The sequence below is a fragment of the Bombus vancouverensis genome, chromosome 18 (genome assembly GCF_051014615.1).
Source record: "Bombus vancouverensis nearcticus chromosome 18, iyBomVanc1_principal, whole genome shotgun sequence".
Lineage (NCBI taxonomy): Eukaryota > Metazoa > Arthropoda > Insecta > Hymenoptera > Apidae > Bombus > Bombus vancouverensis.
In genome coordinates this window covers 3,477,970-3,500,316 of record NC_134928.1, presented here as the reverse complement: position 1 = coordinate 3,500,316, position 22,347 = coordinate 3,477,970, and the positions used below count along the sequence as shown (strand labels likewise).

The 22,347-nt window shown below is 38.5% G+C and overlaps 1 protein-coding gene and 1 long non-coding RNA gene across 4 annotated transcripts in view; one reads left to right on the top strand and one right to left on the bottom strand.

Annotated features, from left to right (window-relative positions):
* LOC117160296 (uncharacterized) overlaps positions 1-18,620 on the top strand; it is a 67,598-nt gene extending 48,978 nt beyond the window's left edge. For both annotated transcript variants that reach the window (XM_033340962.2, XM_033340964.2), the window contains exons 2-7: positions 2,663-3,394; positions 6,557-6,728; positions 14,531-14,592; positions 14,819-14,951; positions 15,192-15,300; positions 17,160-18,620. In XM_033340962.2, the coding sequence (XP_033196853.1) occupies positions 2,663-3,394; positions 6,557-6,728; positions 14,531-14,592; positions 14,819-14,951; positions 15,192-15,300; positions 17,160-17,258 (1,307 nt within the window). In that variant the 3' untranslated portion in view covers positions 17,259-18,620. The remainder of the gene's footprint in view (positions 1-2,662; positions 3,395-6,556; positions 6,729-14,530; positions 14,593-14,818; positions 14,952-15,191; positions 15,301-17,159) is intronic.
* LOC143304037 (uncharacterized) lies at positions 374-5,604 on the bottom strand. Of its 2 annotated transcripts, XR_013060736.1 has the most exons (4): positions 5,172-5,604; positions 4,710-5,101; positions 2,441-3,542; positions 374-1,182 (listed from the first exon to the last, which is right to left on the bottom strand). It is a non-coding gene; the product is annotated as an uncharacterized LOC143304037 (long non-coding RNA). The 2 variants fall into 2 exon arrangements; XR_013060735.1 differs by having other exon boundaries at positions 4,710-5,604.
* Positions 18,621-22,347: the final 3,727 nt, after the last annotated feature.

Here is a 22,347-nt window from a genome sequence, read left to right as displayed (position 1 = left end):
GAAATAGACGATTCGCTAGAAACAAAAAGCAGCTATTGTCGAGTTTTCTGATTTTCACTAACACGTAACAACACAACAGTGGAATCAATGGTATAAAAAATCATTTGTGTCATGACTTATTATATTATTGAGTGAGAATTATCTATTGAGTTGGCAACTAAGTGATTGCGGGTTTTGTCAATACTACCTAATGACAAAATCCGCAACCACTTAGTTGCCAACCTATTACTTCTATAAAAACAATCTGTCGCGAGAGTTACAAGTTTGCGATGTAATTAGAAATAATTGTACGATATAAATACGCGCATAGTGATCGTGTAAGATGATAAATATTTTGTTTCGAAAGATTGGGAGGAATATATCGTTGAATGTCTCGAAAACAATGTATTGAGCAGCAATTAAGAATGTTATTGCATTCCTTTGTTTTCCTGGAAAAGCACAATTAAGACTTGTGATTTTCTGTTGATAAGACCTTCGATTTCAATACACAGAGAGAACCACTTACATCGATAATTTACAAATACCGCAATCTCGTAAGAAAATAGATGGTTTCATAGAATTCAGACGATGGAAATCTCACTGTCGCGAAAAACGGATACGAACGATGGATAGGGTGCAACCTGATCCAATCGTTGGGAATAATCGACGCGAGGGCGGCAGATGGTTTTAAGGGACCCAAACGCGGAAAACAATTTCTTTTCGTGGCAAATATTTTACTTCCAAACAGAGCACAATGACAGCCTATGGTCGAATAGCGACACAATGGTTTCGTGGGTTTAACAAGGAAAAGCCTTGCATTTTGTGGAAGTGGCCTTTTCACAAAAGTATCCCGTTCACGTGGCCGTGTTCTCTGGTTTACACACCACCTCGATTTTTTCAAGAGGCGCCAACCCTCGAAACCGCGTGCTATCCATCGAAAAATATTTACCCATGGACATTTATATACCACGTTCCTCGACGATTTTCCATTTTCGAAAAACTTTTCTCAAGGAGACGTGTGACATATATCGATGAAAATCTCGTGTTTTTTGATCACATTCTGAAATATCGAATTGCCAGATATTCTTCAACCCTTTGTACTGCTATGTCGAGTGTGACCAGTGGACATCAGCTTTTATCTCAGCAGCTCCTTTGTCGAGTCCCAGTCGACATTGTTTCACGTCCAAATCAATAGATTGCATCCTGGAAATTGTTTCAACATATATCATACATTTAAAAATTAGAAAGTACAACAATAGTGTGAATAAAACTGATATTTAAATGAATTTCTTTCCTCCTTTGTTTATTTAAATTCTCTTATTTTTTAGTTAAAGTAAATTTAAATAAAGTTTAAATAAAATTCCCAGTGCAAAGGGTTAAAGATAGTAAATCGAGGTCGGCGAAAATTGAAGAGGTTAGTCGCGTGCGATGTGAACGTTACATTGTCGTACAATTTTCAGTGTATACATATGTATTGGGCTTCTAGTAGATCACTGCTTCAAATTAGGACCGTCGGACGTCAGCAAGGGTTAATTGCAGCTATTTCCATGATAAAAGGAACGTAGAGCAAAAGACTGCATGAATCACGCAACTAGATTCTCTAGATGCAACCTAAATTTCATTTATAACTACTAACAACGACCACTTTAACTTCGATAAACTACACAGCCACCTATCGCAACATTTTCTAACCTATTAAATCGGCAATCAAGTGATTGCGGGTTTTGTCATTAGATAGTAATGACAAAATCCGCAATTACTTAGTTGCCAACCTAATATATGAATCGCGTAATCCTCCTTCGAATAGATTGAGGTTAGAAATTCTACTGTGCTTAAGCGACTGCTGCTATTTCGAACTGAAGCTACATTTAAATTAATCTCACACGAATACAATCACTTTTCTGTATAAATCCGTGATATTAATTTCTGTCGATGTAAATATCAAGTGTTTCATGATCGAAGCAATTCGAGATTATGAAGATATCGAATGGCACGTAATGTGCAAAGAAACACATAAAATATCCAAAGTGAAATGTTATTTAGGTTGCATTTGTTAAAATGTGATACTGCATAAAGATCGACAGTCCATTCATAATTCCGCGTTAATTTACTAATTGAACTAGTACACTTTTATAGTATAAAAGTACAATTGCAAGATCGTTTTCCTACAATTGCAATTAACCATCGATACAAGCTATCGCACGCTTCTCTTCGGTAACTAAGTGATTGCGGATTGACAAAATCAGACAATACCATCTATTGACAAAATCCGACAATACCATCTATTGACAAAATCCGCAATCACTTAGTCGCCAGCCGAATATTTAGAAGAGTCTAAAATAAAAAATCCAGCCGCTATTTTTACCCAAAAATTCAGTATTCCTCGATCCCTTCCGCTAAACTAAATCGCCTAAATTTCTCCGGTGAAATCCCCTCCCTCCCTCCCTCGATATGCACTTACCACGATATAGAGGCCCCTGCATGTGGCCAGACGAGAAACCACCCGCACATACACGCGTCGATCCTCTCCAAGTAAGGATATATTATTCGGTTGCTTGTGTTCGGTTGGCACGGCGTGTTTAACTACCCCCGGGTGTGCGTGGATCAGCCGGCTAGATGAAGCGGAGCCGGGCCGAGATAAAACACACTGTAAACGGCCGGCCGGTCGGATATTTGGTTACAGGGAGGCGGCGGCACGTGCGCCGCAGCTCCGGGCCAGGTGGTGGAGCTCGTGCCGTTGAAGAAACAGAAGAGGCAGCAGCAGCGGGGGTGGGAGGCTACGTGGACGGCCTGGACGAAGGAAGGGGAGGATGCGATGCGGTAGGAGCGAGCGTGCTCGAGGAGGTTAGTTGCTCACCGGTGGCCGATGGCGAGGTCTGCTGCGGCGACAGCAGTACCACCACCAACTACAGCCACCGTCGTCATCACCTGCATCATATACATCGTCGCTATAGTCATCGTCATCAGCAACAACAACAACTACAGCGTCAACGATGTCACCAACGAAGGGACAGCGTGGCTAGCAACGAGCTGGTCGTCGACGAGGAAGCCGACGATGAGGCTACGTATCAGGACCAGGCTACCGCTGCTCCTCCTCATCGGGACATCCGTCACGAACTCCACCACCTACAACATCATCATCATCTGCATCATCACCATCACCACCATCACCACCCTCACCATCACCATCATCATCATCTGCATCATATCCATCAGCGACTGCGGGACGACAGACCGCCTTGCGATCGGGACGAAAACGCCGATCGCATCGTCCGGACCACCAGCAATCGCCACGCGGATGGTACCACCGCCACCGACAACCCTGCCACCGTCACTGCCATGACGAGAGGATGCAGGATCCCGCCCTACCTCGCTACTCTACTCATCCTCTCTTATACCCTCTTCGGTATAGCAGGTTAGTGCACGAGCCTTTTTTCTCTTAAGTTTGTCCATTTTTACGTCCGGTTGATCGTTATCGCGAGACGATAACGTGAAACACAGTGGTGGACCAGTGAAGTGATGAAATGATCTCGAGAATGAGCCAGTGTTGTCGAGAATTGTATCTGTGAAAACGATAAGATTGTAATCGTGTAGATCAACTCTGTTCGTTCGCAACATCGATCTAAGAAACTTTTGGAAAGTTTGAACGTTTTTGCAAATTTTATTCAAATTCGGCCGACTAAGATACTGTCAGATCGCAATCTATTGGGTTGACAACTAAGCGATTGCGGATTTTGTCGTTAGATGGTATTGACAAGGTCCGCAATCACTTAGTTGCCATGGAAATATACAAGTTTGAAACGCGTGTCACGTAAAATTGCAAAGGAAGGTATTACCGTGTGTTGATATAATTCGATAACGCTGAATTATAAGGTCAACAAATTACGACGTACACAGTCGATAAGTTAGCGTATACAAAGCGATCCCATTGTCCGTATTTAGAGAAGGCGAACTCGAGTGGACGCGTGGCAGCGACAGATTGCGAGAACGCGACACGTGCGATGCTTCCCGAGACCCTAATCGCTCGTAACAATTACGTACATACCGCGTGAATTATTCCGGCGAATTTGTACACATATGGCCCTGTAAATGGCCCTCTAATCTTTCTGAAGCGCATAAAAGGAAACTGGACAAAAAATGGAAGTAATTGAAGGAAATTGCAACAGAAAGTGGAAGTTTGCAAGAAACCAAATATTTCCCCAAATAACCGGGCATTTCTCTCTGTTAAACTTTGCAATCTTCAACTAACTGTGTCCAATAAATGGTTCCTTTTTGAAACCATAGTACCCATATAAAATTTACGATTATGTATTGTTCTTGTCGCGAATAAAAGATCATTCAGACACGTTTAGTCAAGTGGCAACTAATTTTAGCAACTTGGCGTGTGCCAAAATTTAGTCGGTTAGTTTAGTAAAACGTGGTAGTAGTTTAGTCAAGTGGCAAGTAATTTAGCAATTTACCGTATATGAACACTAAAATGTAATCAAGTAATTTAGTAAAACGATTTTGTCGTTTATTATGTTCTTTACAAGCTTCCAAAAATTTCATTCTTTTTTGTCCATTTCAAACAATTTCCGAAATTGCCCGGAAAATAGTTTTCGCCTAAACGATTACCAAATATCCTCGTTTCAAAAGATGGAAATCTCGACAGCTACCAGGTGCGGTGTACTTGACCAGATAATCTAGAAATTTGAACCTATTTTAAATCTATTGAACGTGTTTCAACGAACCTTGATATTCTATGTGATGTTTATACAAATAACAGACGGTAAATTCCACTGTAAATTCGATGTACGCGTTTTTAAAGTAGAAACACGCGCAGAATCGTGTGGCATCGACCGTGTTCGACGTATTGCAAAATTATAACAGGTGACAGATAGAGCGAGGCTCGCATGGCCGGATGCAACGTGCGCTGCGGTTCTGCGTAAGAACGTCGATGTTGCTGCGAAGCTCGTGGCTCCTGGCGCGTCTCTCTTATTACCCGGCGGCCAAGTTTCACGTGGCGTGCGCGAATATTTTCTAACTTTCGAATTGTTCGATGGTATGGCAGATTAATGCGCCGAGTATCGAGTGCCTGACGTTCCATTCGATCCTCCTTGTCCGTAAGGTGGCATCGTGTCTCCTGTAAAAAGCATATACGATCCATTAGCTATGGAAAATGCGACAAAATGGAATATTTCAAATTTTTAAACCTCAGAGGGCGAGCAATCTTTCTGCTAGATTAATCGAAATGAAAAACTTGCGAAATATTTACGATGGTTGAGGCGAAACTTTCGACTAAATATCGCGATAATCAGGTTACCCTAACACTTTGACTGCCACGCCGAAATCACACGTTTCGCAGAGGGCGCCACGGGAGTATTTTATTATTCAAAGCATATAATGGCGCAATAATAGTAAATTGATGACGCAAGACAACGTTCTTCCCCAATGGACCGTTTATCTTATTGGTGGTCACAGGTGGCGCCTTGGTAATAGTTAATAGCGACATATTATAACAAGGCTTCGTTTATTTCAACAAACCATTTGCTTTCGTTGTTTCGTCGTAAGTAAAACGTGCAGAATATATTGTTAAAACGTGCAGAAGATATTAGTAAACAGTATTTGCTCATTCTGTATATAATAGTAAAGTATGTGCACACTTCTAATTTCAATTATATGATTATTTAATCATATAATTTACAAATATTTTGTAAATAATTTTACAATTATTTACAATTACAATTATTTATTTACAATTATCATCATTTACAATTATTTTCTAAGGTGTGTTTATAATAATATTCGTAGATTTGTTCTCATTTTTTTTTTTCTATTGATGTCCCAATAAAAATGTTTAATCGTTCAATGGGCACTTTTTATTTCAAAGTATCTTCTATTTACCGGTTATATTGAAAATGCCCCAACTGTAAATTTTCATTCAATTTTTGCAATTGTAAAAAGTCGAACCGACGACCACACAGTGGCGGCGTCGCAGGAGAAACCGTGGTGGGTCATATATGACCCAAGTGGCAGTCAAAGTGCTAATTGCGATTTAATGATACTGATAGGAATCGGTAACGTGACAAAAGAAGATGCCGATGGAGGATAACAGAATGGGAAGAAGGTTTTCCAGTTTAGCTTTTACGAGGCACAAGGAGGGAGGAGACGATCACTTAGACCGGCTCTAAAATACCGGACCACCCTTTGTGTTTGCCAAACCTGGAAGCCGAAGGAATTTCTAAAGCGGCTATTCGACAATTCGTCTCTCCCTTGTGCCCAATAATGGGATAAACGATGGTTGGCTTTTGGTCGTTACACAACTTAATCGTGCAAATTTGCCGCCAACATGTTCTCAGCTTTCTGGCTGTGCTTTCATTCGTCCGCCATCGTGATTTCCTCAATGGACAATGGCTGCTTTGAAAAGGCGACCTTTTTTACAGTAAATTTCACAGTATATTTCGATGGAATCGACGTGGAAATATTTTTAGTGAAAGTAATTTAGCAGAGACGTTTGAAGTGACTGAAACAAGAAACTTGAGAAAGTATGCGCTGGTGATTCTATGGATGATTAATTTTGAATGATTTCTGTTGACAGACGCCTGTTCATCGCGGTCGACGCCGAAACCACGGCCACCGACGCCGACGCCTCGACCGAACATCACATTCCACATGTACACGTGTCCACCGGATTATGCGGAATGGTACTGCTTGAACGGTGCCACATGTTTCACTGTCAAAATCGTCGATTCCCTCCTTTACAATTGTCTGTAAGTACGCCGCTGGTTCATTTCTCTTCTTTCATTTTTATCAGAGAACAATTTTGCATTTCACTAAAAAAAAATAAAATAGTCAAATTCGAGGATGATATCCTTCTGGGGTTAGCTATCCACATGTTATTTAGCAATTAAGTTAGAGAAATATTTACCAAATTGTAAAGTGCATATTAAATAATAAAAAAGAGAAAAACTTTTGCACTTGTTCTGCAAGACGGTAGGAGTTCAAAGTATTGGATTAGCAAACTAAGTGATTGCGGGTTTTGTCGTTAGGTAGTAATGACAAAACCCGCAATCACTTAGTTGCCAACCTAATATATGAATCGCTTAATTCTCCTCCTAATAAATTGAGGTTAGGAGTTCTACTGTGCTTAAGCGACTATTGCTATTTATTGGTGTAAATATTGACAAAATGCTGAAAAAATTCGAGGTTGTAAAAATATAGGATTGCACGTAATATGTAAAAAAACATATAAAATAGTGAAATGTAATTTAGGTTTCATTTGTTAAAATATGAGATTGCATAAAGGTCAACAGTCCATTCATAATTCCGCGTTAATTTACTAATTGAGATACTGTGTCGATATTACAATAGTGCTTCAAAGAACACGAAGTAGTATAAAAGAACAATTGCAAGATCTTTTTCCTACAATTGCAATTAACGATACAAATTATCGCACGCTTTTGTTCGGCTTGGCAATTAAGTGATTGCGGATTTTGTCAATACCACCTAACGATAAAATGCGCAATCATTTAGTTGCCAAGCCAATACCATACCAACAGACCTTTCACAATCGAATCCGCTATTAACCTTCTGTACAACATTCTACAAGACCTTTCCGAAGGAACCACACACGATCTTCACCTCGAAATGTAATCGTGATGAAAGACCACACGCGCATGAGAATGCAGCCGCAGCATTCTGCGAACGAGACTTAGTTTAATGGCAGATATTCGAATCACCGTTTCATTCGATTCGCATGCTTTTCGTATCCGATAGAACAGCCGTTAACCGATTATTACGTATCGTATCTATCGACTATAGCGCCGTGGTTACCGTTCATTTTACAAATCTACCGTAAACTATGACAATGGCAGGTTACGTTGCAGATTCGAACGCCGTCTATCCCATCGAGCCTTAATTTATACTTTGTTTAACGCGATCGTAGTCCGCCTGGGAAAACGTTACTTCATAGAATATAAAGAAAACACATAGCGTTTCGTTTGCAGCACCGTTTAGCGTCGTTTTCGCTGATAACCATCGATCGTCCATTCCTGTAATCAACGTTACCTAGTTTCAGGTATTTCTGCGTGCCTGTCCCGAGATTGCTTACGTTTAAAGTAACTACTCGGGATGATTTACGACTGTGTAACACAGTGACCATTTGCGTCTACTTTTCCCCGATTAGCCTGTTCCCAGTATATCCTTTCGAAGCTTTCTATAAACGACATAGAAATTCACTTTGCCAACGCTCGATCAAGATTTCTTCGACTTATCGATCGGTTTGCAAACAATCCGCCTTGTGTAGCCGAGTTGGAAACCGACGTCCCATTTACCGGAGGGTCTCGTGGAACGATCGCTTTCCAAGAGGAAGCAGAACTATCTCACGGTGGAATGATTGCGACACGGCCGTATCACGCGTGGAATTTCAGCCGCGAAGACGCTTTGGAATATTACGTAATCAGGCACACCCTTGGTAAATAGCAGCCACTTGGAATGATCGTCGAAAATACGGTCGAACGCCATGGTTCCTCGCCATTAGATCTATCGATTATCGAAAGAGAATCTGCTGCGAAAGAAACAAAAAAAATTCAACGTTGATTCCTAATTCCGCGATGTAAATCTTAAACATTGTTGCCGACCACGAGTAAACTCGTGATGCGCTTTACTTCCGTATCAGTGCGCTGTTGGAGATGATGCAGCGCAATTATTGGTCAGCATATCTCAAGCTGTGTCTCTCGTTTATAAGACCAGTCAAGTTGAGTCCTTTGTTGTAAAAAAAAAAATGTCAACGATGGCGGAACCTACCAATGAAGAATCTTTCAATGAATTATACGCGGATGTTTGTCTGAGTGATTGTGAATCAGATTGTGGTGACTTGGAAAATGATACTGCATCAGAAGATAGCGAATCTGATATTAGGTCACCAAAATATCATTAAACCTACGTGCATATTACAATGCAATAAGCACATGAAAGATGCAGATCAGTATTTTGCGAACAGCAGTATTTTAGGAAAAACTTTAAAGTGGTCCAAAAAATTAGCACTTTTTCCGATAAACTGCACCTTGCTCGATGCATATAAAATGTACTGTACCTATCTGCCAGAAAATAAAACAAGATACAACAAATTTCTACTGCAAGTAGCTAGAGAATGGAAAACTATGGATTCCAAAGAACGCAGCATTGCACCTGACACTTCTCGAATTTCTAAAACAGCTCCTTGTTATAATGATGCACCCTTCAGGCTTTCCGGACAACTAAGAGACCACGTGTTAGATAAAATAGTCACTGGCAGAAAAACAAATCCGACTAGAGCGTGTAGAGTGCGCTGTTCAAAAGGAGAACACAGCGAAACTAGATATATTTGCAAAAGCTGTTGTGTACCATTACACGTAGGAGATTGTTACACTGTTTATCATAGAAGAAAGAAATATTCAAAGTTGAATAATAAATCAAATTTATTAAAGTTTATTTATATTACTTTACTTGCACGAATTACGAAATAATAGCCGGTGACAATGTGTTAAAAGTTCCAATTTGATTACCGACTCGACACGATTACATCTGCATTACCTTGGTTTACACCTGTGGCGCCACTGACAATAGATGCGCAACTTATTTCACAGCAATTTCAAAAATTCTTTGCAACGAGATTCCCTGAGGCGACTAGCACCAATTCCCAGAATCTCGAAATGTTCTGGACGAATGCCCGACCACGCGTATACTTTCGAATGAAAGGAATCATCGGATCCCCGTGAACATTACACGGCAACCGACTTTTTTCTCGCTCACGCACACCCTCCAGGTTTGAGAATCGCATTGACATCAGCATGGCTGGAACAATTGCAACGGAACTGAAATGGGAAAAGGTGGAAAAAAGGATCACCGCGTTCTTCTTTCGCCATCGTCGACGTTAATCCCTGGTTACGTGCCGATGACACGTACCGAGGAATTCCTGTGGAAATCCTATGGAATGCCATCAATCGTACGAATCGACTCCTTTCTTTGTGGCCATTGCGATGGTCATAAACCGACACGTTCTTTAACAGATCTCTTTTCTCTTGGCCTTCGAATAGACCGCCCGGCTTGAAAGTTTTGTTGCCGACCGATTCCTGTGAAAACTAGCAAAATAGTCCATCGGTTAATGGCCTGTTTTTTTTTTAGACAAGTTAAGGTTACACGAGCGATAGTTTGGCATAGAATCTTTTAGAAGATGTATTTGCTAAACGACAAGCACAGAGATACGTATGAAAGAACATCATTTATCCTGAATTATTTTTTAAATATATAAAATATTGATTTCATTTTACATATGTCCAGTTCTTATAATTTTCCTGTCCTTGCCTTACAATCTTCCTAATAAAAGATCATTTTCATATTTAATCGATATTCCGATAATGAAGATTCGACCGTGTCAAATAACCTCACTTTTGCACTGTACTTTATCAGCCTTGGAATGTCAGTGTCATTCTATAGAAAACTTGCTCAATTTGAAAGTTTCGTTGCCGACCGATTCCTGTGAAAGCTAGCAAAATAGTCCATCGGGTAATAGCCTGTTTTTAGACAAGTTAAGCTTGCACCTGCAATAGTTTGGCATAGAATCTATTAGAGGATTTGTTTGTTAAACGACAAATACAAAGATGATCGAATTACTTTGTTTTCCTACGAAAGAACATCATTTATCTAGAATTATTTTATAAATATATATTGACATTTTATCGACCGATAGCTGATTAATCGGTTTTTTGCCGCCGACGCTTACCGACCGATAGCCTACTAATAGGTCTTTTTGTCACCGACGTTTACCGACCGATAGTCTATTAATCGGCTTTTTGTCGTCGATGCTTACTGACCGATAGCCGATTAATCGGTTTTTCCGCCGATACTTACCGACCGATTGCCTATTAATCGGCTTTTTGTCGCCAACAATCTTTCTCATTATTTGAGTAGTATTTATTATTTGGTACTAAAGTACCTTGCTCAGTTGCGTCAGTTGCGTTGCTTTGTAAGCTCGCACAGTTTTATACCAATTTGAAAAACTTATCGTTCGCGATGAACGAAAAAAATGGTATTGGCGAATCTAAACCGAAACGAAGCCAGCGCCAGGGAGAATCTGCGTCTGAGCTGCCGGTCGGACGTGCGTATGCTATTGAACCGCTAGCGGTCGGTAAAGTGTTAATATTGATTTCATTTTACACATTTCCATCTCTTATAATTTTCTGTCCATGCTTTACAATCTTCCTAATAAAGGGCCATTTTCATATTTAACCCTTTGCACTGCTATGTCGAGCGTGGCTCGATATCAGTTTTTAACTCAGCAGCTCCTTTGTCGAGTCCCACTCGACATTCTTTCGTGTCCACCTTCTTTTAAGAAACGTGCGAAAGGAAAGCAGGATTGCATGCTGGAAATTGTTTCAAGATATATCATACACTTACAAATTAGAAAATACAACAATAGTGTGAAGAAAACTGGTATTTAAGGTCTTTCTTCTCTTATTTTCTAGTTAAAGTAAATTTTAAATAAAACACTTAAAAGTTAAAAAGAAATTGAAATAAAATTTCCAGTGCAAAAGGTTAATCGATATTCCGATAATGAAGATTCTACCGTGTCAAATAACCTCACTTTTGCAGTGTATTTTATCAGCCCTGGAATATCGGTGTCATTCTACAGAAAACATGCTAAATGCAAATTGCTTGCAATAAAAAGTTATTCCTAACCATGATCGAAGAATCTTCTGATAATATCAGGCTTTAATGACGAAGTTTCTAATACAAGAATAAACATTATTCATACACGCGCGCCATGAAATCGTGGACAGTATCTCAATCAGCGTTTCACCGTCCATGCACTTGGCTAACTGGCGAACTTTTTACACCGCGAATAACTCCAATTCATCAGTTTCCATGCAAACGACCGAATACATGGCGAAACGAATAAATAATCGCGTCGGAGGCCGATTGCTCTCGCGAGCATCGTACGTGCTACTTTTTCCTCGTTCGCGCTCCCATAATTTCCGCGGAACGAACAACAGGATTCCGTGAAACGGACGGAGAAAATTCCTGCGGTGGAAAGTGCTGGATAATAAACGTTTCCACTTTCTTGCCGGCATGTGCGCGCGCGTTACGAAGACGAAGAGGACATTTGCTAACGAGACCAGTGACCCGGCACTCGACGTTCCACTATTCGCTCTTGTCTCTCGATCTACGTTGATCTGTGGATCGACCAACCTACCTGACAGCTATGAAAAATATAATTCTGCGCAATTTTCTGCGCCATTTGTAACGTGTGTTAGAGATTTGTTCACGTTCAGGCGGTCACGTGTTGGCGCGTTCCAGCGCCCACTATGACGTCAAATACGAGAAACGCGGAGGAAACTACTAGATTTACGTGATCCGGACGCGCGCAAATCTCTTTTCATCGTCGACACCGGTTATAATTAAGCGCACACTTGAGAAATCTACTGGAAGGCCATTGATTAAATCGATAAGCGGTGCTCTGAAAGTAAGCCACAGTGTAAATTATTACGCCATGTAATCGCGTATACGCGATCTTGCTGCTGCATATAGCGGTTTAATTGCATTTGTGTGCACTTATTTTCGTTGTGTAAGGTGTTTAATAATAAGCGTAATATCGATGTAACTACAAGATGTAAGACTCGTAAACCGTTGCCATTGATAATAGGGCAATTCAGTTAGTCTTGTGTCTAAAGTTACAATAATTATTAATAATTACTAATGTTACAGTAATATTACTCTGACTATCTTTTTACTTTGTAAACATTGGAATATTCGATATTGCTCGATCATTACAAATTTCATATTTCAGGGCCGGCGCAAGGCAGGTTGTTGAGCGGGTTCGCCGGAACCCGGCCCCGCGGTCTACGGAAATTACTCAATTAAAAAAACACCGATTTTGATTAACTTTTTACAGAATGACGATACCATTAACAGATGCAAGACATTTTTGTAGTAGCGATGAAAATCATGAAAAGTCAGTGTCGTCATATCCTGCAAACTACTTTAGAAAAAAACAAATCCAGACGCTTTCAGAGAAATGTACTTTTCAGACAAGTTAAACTACATCAATAGTTTTTTGCAAAAGTCATACAATGATTACAGATTTTCTACTTTCATTGAATCATTTGCCCCTTGAAAGCGAATTATGCATGCGAAGAAACATTGCTTGGATTTGTTTAAAAAACTGCTTATAAACAATATACAATACGTAACAGCATTTGTAAATAAATTTGTAATTGCTCGTTGTAAAATTTAAGTGTAGGATTTCAATGTGCACTCAGGGCCCGCAAAAGGTCACGCCGGCCCTGCTCTGAGAACGAGTAATTATTTATTGCGCTTGCTCGCATGAGGAAGTATCGAGGCCTTGATACGCTTCAACTTGCACGGCGAGTATCGACGTGTTACGTTATCGATGATAGACACCTCGCACAGCGAATTAGCCGCGTTTCCAGCCGAAACTATGGTAAAAGAGGGAAGGGCGGGATCTGTGTCTCTCGGTAGAAGCGACCATGTAATGTTTCGTTGCGTGGGAGTAACGGAAGCGTTGCTTAACCGTTTTAGTGGCAGCGGTTTTTAAGAATCCGTGTCGGATTGTGCCATGCAGCGGGATAGCACTCCGTTCATTTATTCGCGAGAAATGCCGATCGACGCGATCACGCTGCTCTTTTATTTTCGTTTATGCAGGCAGCTTACGATTATTCGAAAAAAGAAAAGCAATTATGACTCTGATATGACCGGCGACGAGCTATTGGCTTGGTAACTAAGTGATCGCGGACTTTCTCATTTGGTGGTAATGAAGAAATCTGCAACCACTTAGTTGCCAACAGTTAAGTGGTCGGTACCGGGAAGCAAAAGAAGCGAACGCTTTGATGAAACGAAAACTATGGTAGCTGGCGTATGATCTGCGTTTATCGTGCATCGTTATCAGCGAGTGTGTCTGAAAGACTATTGTGCGTGACCAGGATCTGACGTTAATTCAACGATCACAGGTCTCAATTAATTGTAAATGTTGTTCGGGTTAATCTGGATGAAACGAGCCAGCATTCGGCTAATTATTCCGCTCCAAGGGCGAATCATGATTCGGCGGTACCGTTCCATGAAATCGACCGTGAGAATCCTTTTAATTACCGGGTTATTACGAGCCTTGCGTATCGATACGTTCTAGAAACAATCGTTCCTCTCTACAGTTTTTACCTGTTCCTTATGTTCTTTTCTCTTATTTTCCTTGATCTTCTTTCTTTATTTTTTCTATCCGTCTTGATTTTGCTCCCCTCTCCTCTTTCCACACAGTTCTCCTATCTCCTTTCGCGCTTTTCTGTTAATAATTAAGTGTACTAATTGGGTGGTTCGAGCCATCGCCTACCTATCTGATTAATGCCCGATACTAAAAGCGGTTCGTGCCTAAAGAGTACGTTTTATAGCTTCCTGGATTTCTTGCCGCGTTTTACGGAAGTGCCGCGTACGAACAATAAAGTACCGACGTGCGTTCTACCGCTCTTTTATCCGGCCGATGTACAACACCGTATCTAACCAGGTTCGCTTTCTTTTCTTGCAGATGCGCCAACGGTTATATCGGGCAGAGATGCGAGTTTAAGGATTTAGATGGTTCCTATTTACGTAAGTATCTGCCGTTCTCGATTCTCCTGTTGTATTCCTGGTCGCCGCGACCAGATAGTTTTATTCCATTCTAGAGTCATGCTACATAGCAAGAGCCGACTATAATGCACTGGGTACAATGTAAATTCAACGAACTGGCTTGTTCAATCTGCAACGCGTGTTACAGGCAGTCCAAAGGGACAAGAAGCTGTGTCCGGTGACTAGGAAAGTGACGTTTTTGTTACAGCTTCCCGGCAACGTGTAATGTTGGAGACAGCCAGCATCGCCGGTGGTGCCACGATAGCAGTATTCCTGGTCGTTATCATTTGCATAGCGGCTTACATCCACTGTAAGCGAAAGCAAAAGGAATTACGGTCGAGGTATGTAGTTTCCTCTTTTATCATTATGAATTTTTCTTCGTCTATTTATTTATAGCCTTCCTTTCTTATCTTCCTCTCGCCTGGAATGATGAAAGTGATAATTAAAGCAGATTGATGACTTAGACATGGTTGATATTTAGATGAATTATAAAAAAGCTAATTCTCGTTCATTTCATAAATCTTGCATGGTGGTTGATGAATGCGCAAATTTCACATTCGACGTTATTTCTGTGCCAACAGTAATTGCGTCGACACGGTGGATGGTCCTGGCCGAGATCCGGAGTTAAGGCCGTTTAGCAACCGCAGCCGCTCCCTCATGATCTTCATGACCAAGAATCCTAATAGCTCGGTAAGTGAAGCACGCGTGCACCTGTATCGATACTCCTATGATTTCGTATCTTTTCACGCTTCACATGGCCTGAGGATATCTCCTGGCATGAACTTTTCCTCAGTGAAATTTGTCTATACCCATTTTCCATAGCTCGCATATTATTATTTGCGAATCTGTATCAGCTATACTTTGGACACGATTTCTTTACAATTGCCGTGTCGTACAAAGTACCAAAGATCTGATGCTTGGGTCGTTTAATAATATTTCCATCTATAAAAATAAATTATATATATATATATATATTATACTATATTATGTTTTATATAATATAATTATCTATGTATTTAATTAACAGATAAATATATATATATAAATATTTCACAGGATATATTTATATATAAATATATGTCTGAAGATTTAAAAATAATAATATTTTATATAAATTATTGTATATGTATAATTAGTTATATTTTAATTACTTTCTTCAATTTATTATTTAAATACATATATTTAGATTTATAAACATATAAATTTATATATATATACTTAAATATAATAAAATCACTTTTTCTCAATTTTTCCAGTCTTTATGAAAATTTCCCAAATTTATCAAATTTTTTAAAAACATTTATCAAATTATTTAAATTTTTAAAAACCATAAAAATTAATAAATCATTAATAAAAGTATATAAAATTAAATAGTAATTTCCATTATATTTTTATTTAAAAAAAATGGATTTTCAATCTTTATAAAAATTTGCCAATTTTATCCAATTTCTTAAAAAAATTTATCAAATTATTTAAATTTTTAAAAACTATAAAAATTAATAAATGATTAATAAAGTTATATAAAATTAAATAGTAATTTCCATTATATTTTTATTTAAAAAAATGGAAATTACCAATATAATAATCATAATCAATATTATAATAAAATAATTAATTAATATATATATACCTATATATAATAAGTTCTATTTTTCCCAATTTTTTAACTAAATTTCCTAGTTTTTTTCAATCTTTATAAAAATTTGCCAATTTTATCAAATTTTTTAAAAAAATTTATCAAATTATTTAAATCTTTAAAAACTATAAAAATTAATAAATGATTAATAAAGTTATATAAAATTAAATAGTAATTTCCATTATATTTTTATTTTAAAAAAATTGAAATTACCAATATAATAATCATAATCAATATTATAATAAAATAATTAATTAATATATATATACCTATATAATAAGATCTATTTTTCCCAATTTTTTAACTAAATTTCCCAGGTTTTTCAATCTTTATAAAAATTTGCCAATTTTATCTAATTTTTTGACAAAATTTATCAAATTATTTAAATTTTAGAAACTATAAAAATTAATAAACTATTCATAAAATTTTATAAAATTAAATAGTAATTTCCATTTTTTATTAAAAAAAATGGAAATTATTCATAAAATTTTGTAAAATTAAATAGTAATTTCCATTATATTTTTATTTAAAAAAGATGGAAATTATCAATATAATAATCATAATCAATTTTGTAATTAATTAATTAATATATATATATACGTATATATAATAAGATCTATTTTTCCCAATTTTTGAACTAAATCTCCCAGTTTTTTCACTCTTTATAAAAATTTGCCAATTTTATCAAATTTAAAAAAAAAAATTTATCAAATTATTAAAATTTTAAAGACTATAAAAATTAATAAATTATTCATAAAATTTTATAAAATTAAATAACCAATATAATAATCATAATCAATGTTGCAATTAATTAATTAATATATATAAATATATAATATTACATAGAGAGAATGATTGATCAGAGAAAGTAAAAACTTGTTCGCTAAGAACCTTTCGTTCGTGGTGTTCTCAGGCGGCGATAGAGCAGACGAGAATGCCCGGATGGAACTGCCCGGAAGCGGAGTCAATGAGAATGGCGTCCATCAACGAAGGCAAGCGTTCCAATCAATGATAGAGTCAGTCCGGTGCCTAATTCCACTACACGAACCAAGGCGTCCAGCGTAGAAATCACCGACACCACGTCGACGGAAGGGAATCACTTTCACCCAGCTGCTTTCTGTCTCCGTCCATGGACTACGTTCTCGCGGTGACGTATCAGAGAGGAAGGAAGAGAGAAAAAAAAAATCCATTGTGAACGTATTGCTCGACGATCGTGTGCAACTTTGAAGAGCCTAGCTTCGTCGTAATTCAATGTTTATTTGTGCCTGAATTATCCGGTCGACGAGTTTCTTGCATCGTTAAGGATCGTTTGAAGAGGAAGATCGTTTAGCTCGAGTTCGAGCGGTGCGTTTCTTCACAATGGAAGATCTCGTTGGCAAGACAGCAAGAGACGATCTCCTCGTTGGCAGCTGAAAAAATCGATACGCGGACCGGGATCCTCGGGATCGATGATTCGCGCGAGATCTAGAAAAGCGTAGGATTAAAAAGGAAATACGTAGCCGGTAACTTTAAATAGCTGGACCTGAACAGCTGGAAGAACAAAGGACAAGAAAGTAGACAAGAAGGCAAGCTTAAAAATAAAGCCTCTGCTGAATAGGTGACTCTCTTAATAGAAAGAAAAAGTAGGGAAGAGAGAGAGAGAGAGAGAGGAGAAGAGAAAAGAAGCATTTAGCGCGAACGTAACGGAGAAGAAGCATAAGTAATTTGTTCCTATCGGAGATACGAGATAGTTTAGAGCAGACAATAATAACCGGAGAATAATTACATAACGTTATTAGTATCGGTTAAGATAAATGTACCAGTTAAGTTTCGACGAATAATCCTCTGCTAAGTAGAAACGTTGCTCGTCGTAGAATATATTTGCTCGATTTTAATCGAGAAAACGCGCAGAAATAAGTCCCCTCCCTCAGATTTCACTGTTTTATTTTATTCTCCTTCTCCACAAACTCCTGTTTCCTGTATGTCCGATTTCGTTCGCTTCTTTTTTCCGTATCCTCACGCAGAAATCGATCCTTCGATGCAAGTTCCATGTTCAGCACAAGTTTCTTATAAATCAATACCACTGAAACGCGGAAAATAGAACGAATTACGTATCAGAAGCGTTAGCAGATGCAAAGCATTCGAAGTTCTAAATCGTTGAATGTCAGACAATTTCTCTTCTTCTACACTGGCTGATCCAGAAGGCAAGAAATTCGAAAATTCTAACCGTTTCTGTCGTTCAGTTTTCTTTCTTTCAATGTGCCGAATCGTCACGAAAGTTATGCGTCACAGCGATAATACAACGTTGATTTGCGTGACGGGCCAAAACTCGATCCTATAAGTGTGTTTCACTGTAAAATGTTCGTTCAATACAGACGTAATTATTTATTGGAAAGTTTTCGTTAAGTATATGTATTTTTTGTCCGCACAATGCCGTACGTGTAACTTCATTTAAATTCGTAATATAATTTAAATTCGGGTGGTAGGCGTTGGCGATTGTGAACGCCTTAACATGGTGAGAAAAGAAAAGAAAACGAACTCGAGGATGGTGTCTCTGTGCGGTGTTAAAACCTAGCGAAAGGAAAGTAAGCCTCGTTGTAATATTCGTTAGATCGTCGATAAAAATCGATTGAATTCTCGAAGACGAATGCACGAGTCGCGGTGGCGTCGATAGCGATCGTGTCCATCTATCGATTAAGATCGGAATCGAGCGCGCTGCAGAGCAAATCTCTGTTTCTCGCCTCTCTTCTTGTAAATAGTAAATTATCCACATAGGGCCAGCCGATTCGTTTTCCGTTAAATTTATCCCAAGAAAGATTGGGCCGTTGTAGCGGACAAACTACAATTATGACGACGCTGGTCGACAGCGAGTTCCCATTTCTTTACGGTGACTATTGACAAATAAATTTATCGGGCAACGAGTCGGCCGGATGACAGAGTCGATTGTTCGCGCGGCGTGCTCCTCTCAATATAACCAATAGAACTATCTCCATTCTTCTTTTGAATTTTGAAAGGAGTCGAGGATTCGTTTAAAACGATCGTTGTCGAACGCTACCGCGACGCCATCTTATAAAGTTCACGAAGAAGCACGATATGTTATTTGTTTGGTCGATCATAACCTAACACCCTGCAAGGATCAATCCTGTATTCGATGATGATTTGTACATTTGTAGATACTGTGCCGTGGAGTGAAGAAGCTTCCAAACGCTTTGAAGAAACAGAAAATGAAACGTCTAGTATACTTTTGTGTAACGTGTATAAATAATGTGTCGCGCGATCATGACCCGACGACGCTTTCGTTTCTTTGCTCGGCCACGAGCCTCGTGTTTTCTCTTTCGTTATGAAGTTTCAAAGCTTGAATGACTTACAAAACGTCGTAGAGATGCAGTAAGAGCTGGTAATCTTCCTGGACAACGAAAATCGGGAAGAAGAGTCGAAAGAAAGAAACGAAGGAGAAAACCGAAGAATACGCATACGTACGTAGAATTAGAAAACGAGATAGGTTCCGAGACGAGAAACGCGTGAAGCTAGGTGGCCTAATGTGTATTTCTTTTCTTTTTTTTATTTTCTGTTACGGGCACGAATTCGAATCGTAACCGTACGCTGTAATTTATTATAAATAGTCGTAATTATCGTGAAGAAATCGTAGCGTGAATATGGAAAAACTCTAATTTAATTATTCCCCAATCTTACTTCTCTCGTAACTTTGTACTTGGTTCCTAATTTATTCTTATATTATTTTCTTTCCTCTAATTATTAATTACCACGATTATTATTATTAACTTACTAATTTACAATCATTAGTTGCGATCATTTAATTATTCTCCTTTTATTATTATTACCGAACCACGATTAATCAATTTATTCCTAATACTACCGCGTATTATTTGGTTAACACGATATTTTTTAAGGACACGCACTTATTATTTATAAACGAACGAACGAGAGAGAGGGGGAGAGAGAGAGAGAAAAAAGTTATGTAAAAAAAGGAAAAGAACGAAGTGAAAAAGCACGCAATTTCCGACGCAAGTGCGCCTGTGAAAACCGCATAAGACTCGATAAAAAGTTTGCGTTCCGACATCGCACAGGCATTCGTTGAATATCGTAGTATCTGCGTTGTTCTTCAATCGAGAACGCCATTTTCCTACAATTCAGTCAGCCAGCACACAGGTTTCTTTCCATAAATGCAACGTAGTAAATAGAACCAGCAATCGTTGAATCAACTTCTAAACACTGTTCCACCGAATGTTCGAGTAATCGCTTCTAACGATCATGGCCGGTTCCTCGTAATTCTTCTAACTGATCGTATCGCGTTTCGAAACGCATCAACGTGCATCGTGAGAGCGATTACTCGAACCCGTCGATACCGAAAAATTGAGCAACGAATGGCAGATTGTTGAACACGTAGGACCTTTGAAACGTTTCATACGGGAACGATCGCAAGAGAAAAGATTCGTAGGTAGACTTCGATTGTCAGCTTCTAAACGTTAAAATATCGTCACGACCGAGTGATTGCTTGACCACGATCTTTCTCTTTTTTTCTTTTTAATTTACACCCTATCAGTCATCGAGGGAAAACATAACTTTAATTTTTGTCGAGAGAAAAGATAAATAAACCAGAGAGAGAATCATCGTCGGGAGCAATGACTTGGGCTTGTGACTTAGCGATCGTTTAAGCGTAGACAGTGGTAGCATTTTAGTACATCAGACAGCGCCGTAGCCGTGTATCGCGAAGATCAAGACGAAGAAGAGAACCGAAGGGAGGGAAAGAATAGGAAAAAAACAGACACGAGAAGGTTACGTTGCATTCGGTCGGAAGAAAGGGAAAGAAACAGAGAAAGAGAAACAGCTAAACGACGCGAAGAAATTTCGGTGAATTTTTCTTTTGGGTCAGCGTGGTCAGAGAGGTCTTATCCTAGGAGAGAGACCCGACGGGGAATGGTTTGTTCCACTGACCGGTCGATCGGAATCGACTCGAGGACACTGGAATCACGAAATTCTTAGTGGAGTGCGATCATTCCGATCGATAACTGGTCAACTCTACCGTCGGCGACCGTCGCTCAGCCCGTTCGTATCCTCTTCTTTCCTTTGTTTTCTCTTGTTTGCTTCTTGCTTTTCCGTTTCCGTTTCTTCTTAATATTCTGTTTTCCTTTCTTTTTTCTTTCTGTTTTCCTTTATTTGTTTTAATTTTTAATTTCCGGACGGAAATCTTCGCGCTCAGACGACACGCGAAAGGTCTCCAAGTGAAATTTGTTTCTTTTTTTCGTGAATTGCGTGCGCTTTATGACGGCGGATGGTAGGTACCCCGTCCGACATACCAAATCCGTACTTTCTGTCGCGATATATGCTGTTCGTTGTAAATGTACCAAAGACAATGTCGATTAACTGACAAAATAAAGGTAGTTTATTTATAAAAATGTTTGAAGAAGAATGAAAAAAAAAAAAGAAAGAAAGAAAATGATAGAGAGAAAGGAGCGGTGTGCACGCGGATAACGCGTGTATGATCTGCTTCGAAAAAATCGGACGGTAAGAACAATGAACGAATATAACGAGGATAATATAGTTAACAAGAGTTATCTATCCAAAGGAAAAATGCTGCTAAAGTGTCATTTAGCTAGAAGAGATTGATCATTGGATTCGCAATGTTGCATCGAAACATTGTTATTATTTTTGTAAAGAAACTATGTACATGTATTAACTTAGCGTGCTCTGCGTATGGAAGCTTACGATATGTTGATTATTATTACTATTATTATTATTATTATTGCTATTATTATTTCTATTATTATTTCTATTATTATTATTATTATTATTGCTATTATTATCTATTTTTATTATTATCTATTATTATTACGATTATTATTATATTGAAAGGAATAAAAACTTGTACTCTTGTTTCCCGAAATGGTTAAGTAGTATAAATAAGCGAGATCGTACATGTTGCTGCAATCATCCTTTAAACTTTAAACACTTTCCCGCCATTCTTCACTGATTGTTCCATAGGCTGCGCCACTGTCCTTCGCGTCCCTTCCCTTACAATTAGATGATAATACGTCAGGCAAATACGTGATTATAGTTGTTTAAAAAATTCTAGAACGTTTATCCTTGTATTTAAAAGAAGG